The 9972-nt window shown below is 42.8% G+C and overlaps 1 protein-coding gene across 2 annotated transcripts in view; it reads right to left on the bottom strand.

The window, feature by feature from the left end:
- Positions 1–8530: 8530 nt before the first annotated feature.
- Positions 8531–9972, bottom strand: part of LOC146511028 (protein NLRC3-like) — a 70993-nt gene continuing 69551 nt past the window's right edge. For both annotated transcript variants that reach the window (XM_085172458.1, XM_085172459.1), the window contains one exon: positions 8531–9898. In XM_085172458.1, coding sequence (XP_085028584.1) covers positions 9369–9898 — 530 coding nt within the window. In that variant the 3' untranslated portion in view covers positions 8531–9368. The remainder of the gene's footprint in view (positions 9899–9972) is intronic.

The raw sequence follows: 9972 nt of genomic DNA, 5'->3' as shown, positions 1-9972 counted from the left end.
TCAGCTGGGACAGAAAACAGAACTTTGTTAAGCTCCACACTGCACTGAAGAGTCAAAGTGTCTCATATGTTCATCTGACAACACAAAGAACAAATTTTAGCTTCCTTGGGTGGGCAACTTGTTTGAAACAAACACAAAAGTTTTGAGCACCGATACCAAGCAGTATGGCACACCAGTACCAGGAGAGCAATTTCTCTTTACAAAAGGCCCTGGCAAAAAACGAAAACAGAACAATCAATGGAGCTGCATAAACGAGTAGAGTGTTTCCCAACCACTGTGCCGCGGCATATATACGTGTGCCGTGAGAAATGATCAGGTGTGCCGTGGAAGATTATCCCATCTGAGTGGGTGTAGAAATCTGAGCCATGATCTGAGTAACCCCCATCACTCAGTCACACTCCGATTCTCTACTTGTATCAAGTCCACTGTACTATTTTCAAGCATTCTGCAACCTGTCCTCTAATGTCTGCCTTTCTCTTCTTTGTATATACTCCTCTTATATGTTATTTATTCTTGCTGTCTTACTATTTATATTGTTTTCCATGCACAGTTGGTGTGGAGCACCCACAATTTAGCTGAATATGTACAAAGACAATAAAAGACTATTTTATTCTATTCTATATATCTTTGTTCCTCCATTTCAGTTTTGTTTGGAGCTTTAAAAAATCTGCAGTACATTTAAATGTGATAAAATTAGAACACAGATCCCCTCTTAGGGTTCGAGGCTGTATTTGTTTTTAAAAATGCATCTCTGGTATCTCTGGCCTATCATTATTATTTTGCTAACAGTTAATCAGGCTCATTTACTAAATACTGATCAGAATATATCAAATCATCTTTGAAATGATTCTAATAACAGGCCTCTCAGAGTGAGGCCAGTTTTTACAATCAAATGCCCTGTGGGCGACACAAAACACAGCTGATAAAGGCAGCTGTGTTTTAGCCTGGAATACATTTATTTTTACCTTTCTTTTAAATGGATTTCATTATAGCACTTATACCGCCAACATGTTGGGTCTTTTGGAGCCGGAAGTGACCTTATATGGATGAACAGTGGCGCTAGCTAGCTTGGTTAGCAAGCTGCATTCATAAACTGTGCAGGTGCCACAGAGATGCTAAGTAGCGCTTAATAACAGACTAATAAAATAACAGAAACTCTGATTACAATAAGCTCATATAAAAGATTCTCTGTGTTTCACAAATTTTTTGCTGATATCTTTCTGTGAATTAGTTTATAGCAGCTTGATTTAATTTAGTCAGATTTTTTTTCAACTGGTTCACAAAAACTTGAGAAGAGACACAGAAGAGCAACAGAAAGCCTCATTCAGGAGCTAAACTCAAGATTAACTAAACTCGGATTAATATTAGCTCGGTGCTTACCCTTAAATCAGTCTTGACAATAAACTGAGAGAAAAACGCCATAAAGCGGGAACTCGGCTCTTCTTCTTCTTCTTTTGGATTTTTTTGGGCGGTTAAAGCTTTAAGGCGCATTACCGCCACCTGCTGGACTGGACTGTTCATGTCCCAAACATCATCAATTGGCCACAAATTTGTTGGAGTTTCTGTTAATGAAAAAGATGGAATTCAAGGGTCTTGTGATTTGGTTTCTTTGTTTCCACCATTTACTCTACAATTTTCTGCCAATGTATAGCAAACCCCACAGCTCAAATCAATGAAGAATTTAGTATTTTTAAAATATTGCTTAAACTGGAACCAGCAGCTATATAGGCCTAATTTTTAATCCAAACATGTGATAGAGGTTTACCACCAGGAGAAGCAGACTGTAAATAAAAGACTGTGCTACTGAAAACCGTTAGTCTGACTTTGGATTGTAAATATGTTTCCATTTGTCACTTCTGTATTTGTATATGCAGTAGCGGTTTTTGATACGCGCGACACGGGCGGTTGCCCGGGGTGGCATAGTGGTGGGGGGCGGCATCACGGGCATCGGCAAAAAATAAAATAAAATTAAAAATTAAAAACAGCTCGTACTCATGCTGCCCCGATGTCATGCCAGCGCATATTGGGAATGGCATAGGCACCAATCGGTTTTCTATCGCCCATTTGCTGGGAGTAAGGGTGCCCTCCGTTTGCGAGGTGCGCCTGCTGCTTGCGGCACAAGGAGGAGAGGGCGGGGTGGCGGGGGATTCTCTAGCTGCCTGGAGCAGCATCTAACAACCAACTCGCAAAATAAAACAAAATAAAAACAAACTAACAAACACCAGAGATTATGATACAGACTTATCATTTGCACCGATGTTTTTTTTTTCTATACGCGAAAAGTGAGCGCTGCTGAAGTCAAAGTAAACTTTATTGTCATCTCCACTACATACAGTACAATATATAGAGAGAGGAGACGACGAGGCTCCAGTTACAGCAGTGCAAGTAAACAAACAATATATAAAAGAAGAGTAAGAAAATAAACATGCACTTTAGGACTAGGGGTAAAGGGATCAATGACAATTTAAAATTCATAATTTACAGTTTGATGATTTAAAGTCTCACACACAACCCGTCGAAAGGGGAGGGGAACCCTGCTGCTTCCAAGTAGAGCACATTTCATTCATAATGTTGTGTAAAATCCCAGACATAAACCCTAGACAAAGTGAATCTGTGAACTAAGGTGTAGGTCTATTAGGTTATGTTGTGGTGATCCCTGAGTTGGAGGATGGGTGTTCATACTAGAGTGCAAAATTAAAACCAATGGAAGATGGACAAGAGAAGTTCAAAGCCATCATGCCTTCAGTTTAGAAAAAAGAGAAAAGAAGAGGAGGAGAAACGAGCAAAAGATACAGGTAAGCAGATGTGTCATTGGATCATGGCAGGTCATCCTGAAACAATCAGAATCAGAATACTTTATTAATCCCTAAGGAAATTATGTGGATTACAGTTGCTCCAAGAAGAAATGGTAAAAATAGTAACAGTAAGAGACTAAACTCCAAGCAATACATTTTGTTACAGATTTTAATATTAATTAGTCATTGTCAGTTGTTCATTTGTTCTGTTCTCATTGTATGATGAATTATGATGGCTGTTTGGTAGCTGTTTGCATACTATGCATACTCTCTCTCTCTCTTCATATGTGTGTGTGTTTCTCTGGTGAAATTCAGTGTGGTTCCGACAACAGTTTTATGTTAATGTACAATCCTTAATATGCTTTATGTGTGTGTGTGTGTGTGGTGTTGGTGTTGGTGTTGGGGGGAGGGGGGGGGCTGTAGAATGCATTGAGATCATCCAGAAGACCACCTGCAGAGCTGATGGTGCTGGTGCTGGTGTTGGCCCTATACTCTGTGATGTGCTGCAGGCCTTGCCACACCCGCCTGGGGGCAGCAGAAGAGTAGAAGCCATCCAGCTTCTCTCTGCACTGCTTCTTAGCCGCTGTGGAAGTCCATACTTCGCAGCTTTGTACTCCGTCTCATTGCCTGATCTAAATGCGAGAGACCGAATGTGTCGTTTGTTCTGACTTGTGTGGTGGGTATAATATTGTCAACACAGGTGCGGATGTACCAAGTCACATATTCAGCGTAGTCCCGTATGTTGACAGAGCAGTTCTCCATGGTGGCTGCAGTTTGAAACACATCCCAGTCTGTTTGGTCAAAGCAGTCCTGTAGGATGCTCTCAGTCTCTGGGGTCCACAGTTTAACAGGTTTGATGACATGGTTGGATTGTTTCAGTTTCTACCTGTAAGCTGGGTACATGACCAGAGAGATGTGGTCAGACTGTCCAAAGTGGGGGCGTGGTGCAGCCATATATGTGCCGTGTATGTTGGTGTAGACATGATTCAGGGTGTTCTTGTCACGGATGGGAATGGCCACGTGTTGGTGGTATTTTGGGAGTACAGTCTGTACAGTCTGTACAGTCTGTACTCGTTTAGACGCTGTAAAAACAGCTACTAAGTAGTCTCTAATGCGCTGATGACGTCATGGAGTTTGCCGAGCACTGCCGCGGAGTCAGCTGGTAACGGGATGTAAACAATGGCCAAAACCACAGCTGAGAACTCTCGCCGCGGATAGTAGGGGCGGCCTTTCAGCATTAAAAACTCCAAAGAAATGAAGTGTCTTTCGTGTGTTGAAAATCCCTCACTCTGTTAAAAAATTGACAGATTGTGCATCCAAGTTGTGTGCTAAGAAAACACATACAGATCATTCAGTTGGCTCTTACTTGCAAGACAGTTTGGACATCATTCATTTGCTATCTGATCCTCTGCTGGACGACACAAGAGGCTGAGACCACTGAAGACTGTCATCAGAACTGTCTAAATTATCTGAATGGAAAGAAAAAGGTTTGAAAAGGGTTTATTTGTACCATCAACTACTTACAGACTAACAAAGAGCATCAGGAGAAGAAAACATGGAGTAATAACGTGAGCAGCAACCAGCAGAGGGTGCACTATCCTTCAGTTGAGCTGCTGAGCAAGGTGAGCTGTAACGTCCTGTGAATATTTGAGCAGAAATGCTGCAGCATCCACAGGTTTCCTTCTTGAAGACATGTGATCTGACAGGCTGAAAGTTTCCTTGGTCCAAAAGAAGAAAAATCTGATTGAAAGTTTTAACCCTCTCAAGGCAGGCGTTGCAGATTTGCAACAGTTAAAAGCTAACAAACTGATTACCCCACATACATATTTTATGAGTTATTTTTTTTACTCAGAAGTACCACTGCACTTATTATTTTGTGCATTAGCAACAAAAACTTAATTTGAGCCTGAGAGGGTTAACAGGGAGAACAGCTGGACAACATATGGAAACACAAAGAAATGAGAGGTTAGGGATTAGCCTGCAACAGAGGGTAAAGATGATTGCGAAAACTGTTTAAAAACGGCTTTGGAGACACAGGTGAGAATGAAATGGTTTCAGGTGACAGAGAGGCAGGATTTCAGGGGCCACATAGAAACTGTTGAACCTGTCACACCATAAGTCTTTGTCTGTGGAGGTTCTCAGTCATCCAGGTCATGGTAGGATAAGGAGCTTGGAAAGAAAAGAGACTGGACTTCTTTAAGTTCCTTGAAGATGTTTCAAACACCCTTTTGAGAAGCTTCTTCAGTTTTAAAACCCAATGGTGGAGAGTCCCAGGTATCAATCAGAATTTTCTTTTTTTTTTTTTTTCGCCTGTCCCATTTGGTTCTTTAGCCGTCAGAATTGTTGTCTGAAGACCAACAAGGATACCCAATGGATTTATTTTGCCAAATGGATCATCATGGCATTGCCGTATTGGTCCATTTGATCGACCTTTGTTTTTATTATTTATTTTATTTTCAGTTGTTACAGACGGGACAGACATGAGTGAGGGATAAGAAAGGGAGAAAGAAAGAGGAAGGAAAAGAAAAACAGAAGGGGAGAGGGACAGTGAGAAAGGGGGGAAGAAAAAATATCTCCGGGATCACCTGTTGAGAGAAAAAGAATAGAAAACAAGCAAAAAAACAAAAAACAAAACAATGCAACATACTATACACAACACCATCGCATTAATCTAGCTAAGTGTAAACAGCAGTAAATACTAAATATTGAATGTTGTTGTGCAGCACGCAGGACATACAGCGCACAATGTGCTTTGAAGTAGCAGCCAAGAAAGGTGTGATTTAAGTCTACGAATAGTGAACACCCATGTGCACACCTGTGTGGATCGGCGCGCTTGTATTCAAATGGTTTCCCCATGTAATGGTCTGCTAGAGGATGTAGAGAGCCATAGCCCCGTCCCCCAGGGCATGAAGCAGGCATGGAGGAGATCCAGGCCCCAGACATCCAGAGGCCCCAGAGTGCAAGAGCCCAAGGAGGACCACCGGAGGGGCATCCGTGCCACCTTCATGGGAAGGGCTGAGGATCCCCAGATGAGGGGTCACCCAGTAGCCACCGGGCAGAAGCTAGAGGGGGCTGCACCGGCGTGCCCGCCGGCTCTGCCGGCAGCCAGCTGTGCCAGAGTGAACCGAGCCGCAGGCACAGAGGCCGGAGGCCCGAGGGCCCCCCGCGCCCCGGAAGAGGCCTGACCGAGCAGCAGGCGCCAGGCCCCGCCAAGTAGTCACCGGGAGTGAGCTGGTACATACCTGAGCGCCCAGCCCCGGACACCAAGAACCACCAACGCACCGACCCCTGAGGGCATCAGTCACCGGCAGGGAGTGTGGTGAGGGGAGATAGGCCTCCACACTTTGGAGGGCCTTGGAGTTCCCAGAGAGGTGAAGTCTAAGACCCGACCTGACATATAGACACAGACAAACAGGCACACACAGACACAGACATGCATTCCCACCCTCATGCACACATATACAAACACTCAGCACTCACCCAACGCAGGAATAAACGTAAATGGACATGTACACACAATCACACTCCCCAAACATACTCTATACCCCGGGTCCAGGTATCCTCACCCCCAGAGATGGAAACGGCACCCAGACCCAAGAGATGTTACCCTTCCCTCCGGGGTGGAGGCAAGCAGACCGCCCCAGGCTCCGCAGCAGCAGGGAGGCCAATCGGACAGCCAGCATCTCTTCCCAGCCCCCCCGCCCCGATGGCTAGCAGAGAACAGGGGTGTGTTAAGACCCCATACCTCCCTCCTCCCGCTCAAGTGTAGTGTTGCTGCGTGTTGCTCTAAAGTGTATTTAAAACAAGGGAGAGCATGGTGCTGCTGCCAGAGAGCAGCAGGTGTTAGCACGGCCCCTCCCGAGAACCAAGATCAGAAGATGAAGAAAATCAGAATTTTCTTCAAACACGACCTCCCAGTCCACTTCAGACCCAGCCACACACTCGGACACAAACTGCTTGATCCCAACAACAAAACTCCCAAACACAAACTAAACAATATAGTGTTTGGTGTGCAGTACAGAGAGGAGTGCTCAGACCTATACATGGGAGAAACCAAACAGCCATATAATTTGGTCCAAGAACGATTTCAGCTGTCAAATACTTGTCATTTTTTCTCACATTTTTAAAACATTTTTTTCCCTTTCCAATTTTCAAAAATACACAATGGCAGTAGAACAATATCAACATCCATTGTGTGTGTGTGTGTATGTGTGTGTGTTTTCTTGCCTTGTCTCCTCACCATATAGAGTTGTGACAGACTTCCTGTTTCTGGCTTTAATCCCTCCACATAGCTACATTGCATTTTGCCCACTGCTGACTTTACCGTCTTCATTACTTGAAACTGAAATCAATCTTCTTCTTTGTGCTTTGTCCAGGCTGCTTTTTTCCTCTGGCTGAGTTGTGTCTTTTGTCACCGCACACCTTCTCATTGCTTCAGTGATCGGGGTTTACAGTTGGGGATGACCTTCCAGCCAATTTCTCAAATGTGTTGCTACGAGCTCCTTTGAGAGCTTAGTAAGAAAGAGCCATCATGCACTGCTGATGTAAAAATGGCCATTCTTGAATTCAAGGTGCTGAGCAGTTGAAAAGGTGTAGGGTGGCAATGTAAACTTGTACCACAGCACCATGGGCCACCTCTACAGCAGCCACTCCTTTCTTGTTCTCCATCTTCTACAACACCTGATTCATCTTCTCAGTCATGTGACCTGCCTCCGTCATCCAAAGGTTCCCCTGAGTGGGTCCTGCAGGTTCAGGGATGGACTGGAAGGAGACAGCATGGAGAGGGCCTGAGAGAAGTCCACACACAAGCAGCAGTGTAATGCTGTGATTTTACTATTGGTTCTTACAGCTGCGTTATTGAACATGGAGTTTCCTCTCAGTGTGTCATGTTTTTATTAGACCTGAAACTCATTCGGAATATTTGGCCTCGTAGATATCATCTTGCTCTCTACATAATTTGGACTGTTTGAAGCTCGAGCAGCTCATAAAATTGAAGGTTTTTAATTTGATTAAGAGTGAGTCAGAAGCTTGATTGAAGTCAGTGTTATTAATGATTTTTATTGCTCTTTGTTGTAATATATATATATTGGTTAGAAATGCTCTTCATTAAGGACACCACCTGTCACTGGTTTAATATCATGCAGTTCCTCACTGTGACCACCTGAGGGCAGTAACATGTCATCAGTCAGTAAATCTCTGCTGACAGTGTCAGTGATTCTATCAGTTTAATAATATCTGTGTTCACATATAAAGCATCATTATCACACTAATGAACATTAGTGCTGAAACACTGCAGTGAATGTGTCCTAATGCCAGTATTATTGTATGTGAAGAGTAGTAGTTGCTGACAGTGACCACTGGAGGGCAGTGATTCTGATAGTTTCTCTGAAACAGTCCAGAAGCCTCTCAGTGAAGCAGGATTGGACGCTCAGCCACGTAACTTCAGCTATAACTGTGTGTTTTCACTGTGATGAAGGTGCTTCATTACCATGGAAACCTCACATTCACTAAATACTCTTTATACAAGTTATACACTCTTAGTTTAATACTAGATAGATTCAGACATTTCCCCCAATTCAATCAAATGTTTTTACAGCTTTTCTGTTTCTTATCATGGCTTTTATTGTGAAACATCAGCAGCAAGAAGTGTGTTTTTCTCTGTGAACACAAACGAAGTGTAAATCTGTGTGTTGGTGAGTTCACAATCAGTGATTGTGCTTCTCTTTTCTTTCCAAGGCCTCAGAAATGCTCTCTCTGTTTGTACATCACTTATTGTCAGCAACAGAGCTCATTCTGCTTTGTGGACATAAACACATCTGTCATCACTTCCTCTTTGTTTTTCATGCAGCATTTTATCAAATTGAAAAACAAAAAAAAACAACAAATCTAATGTCTGTCAGAAATTTCACCAGGACACTTTGTGATAGTTTTCATATTTTAGACAAACTAAAGTGAAACACAACATATGCAAACATATGCAACATTGGAAAAACACAAGACTACTTTCAAATCAGGATTGAAGCCTTTGCTGTTTATTAGATAAGCCACATGCATCCATCAAAACAATCATATTCTGGTTACAACTGCATTTAAAACTATTGGGCCAATATTTTCAGCTTATATGGCTGAAACATTTTCAAATTATGAGCTTCCAACAATGAGTGAAACAGTAAGAGCATGTGGAGACTTTGGAAAAATCCCATTAAGAAAGAGAAATCAAACATTTGGATTCATTTTAATGAGCTCAGGCTTGATGAAAATGCAAAGGAGCTGGTTGTGAACTGAGCTTCAGAGAAAAACAACAAACTGATATTCACTGTGAAGCTTTGAGTGAAAAAAAGACAGAAAAACAAAATGTGGATCGTGAAATAATGGTAGCTTCCATCTTTAAAGGCCTGAAGATGAAGAAATTTACAAGGAATCAGTCACTTCATCAATCAACGGTTTAAAACATCAACTGAATCCATGAATCTGAAAACGTGTTTCCGAGTGAAAGAGACAGACATGTACAGACTGAACTACCTGTTCAACAGTCAGTGTTTCTCTAACAGGAGGACACTCTTTACACTCAACTCAGCACAGACACACTGAGGCACCCATAAAGACTTTTAATCCAGGATAAAGAGGTTCAGTGAATGTGGTGTTGAAGGTGTGGAGATGGATCAGAGTGTCAGAGGAGACTCTGTAGAAGGATAGAGTGCCAGCAGGAGAGTCCACATACACTGCTACTCTGTTAGAGATGGAGGAGGAGGAGGTGGTGGTGGTGGATACGAATTTGGTATCGTGACAAACATACATAGGACCATCATTAGTGCAGTACAACCTCCAGGAATGATCATTCTCTCCAAAATAACAGTCATAGCCGACTCCTTTCCTTCTTATTCTTCTGTAACTCACTGTCATCCAAACCTCTCCTTTCCACTCGACCTCCCAGTAACAACGACCGCTCAGACCATCTCTACACAGCAGCTGATGAACATCAAATCTGTCTTCATGATCAGGATACGACTGAACCTCATGCACATGTGTCACCTTCCTGTTGTTGTCAGACAGTTTGAGGTTTCTGTGTACTGTGTTTGTGTCAATTGTGAGTTGACAGGAATCTGGTGGAGAGAACAAACACAATCCAGCTGCAGTTATTGATCCATCATCTGTTCACTGATTGACACTTTGATGT

This window comes from Neolamprologus multifasciatus, chromosome 9, assembly GCF_963576455.1.
Source record: "Neolamprologus multifasciatus chromosome 9, fNeoMul1.2, whole genome shotgun sequence".
Taxonomy (NCBI): Eukaryota; Metazoa; Chordata; class Actinopteri; order Cichliformes; family Cichlidae; genus Neolamprologus; species Neolamprologus multifasciatus.
Note: the sequence above shows the minus strand (reverse complement) of the source record. Positions and strands in the feature narration are given on the sequence as shown.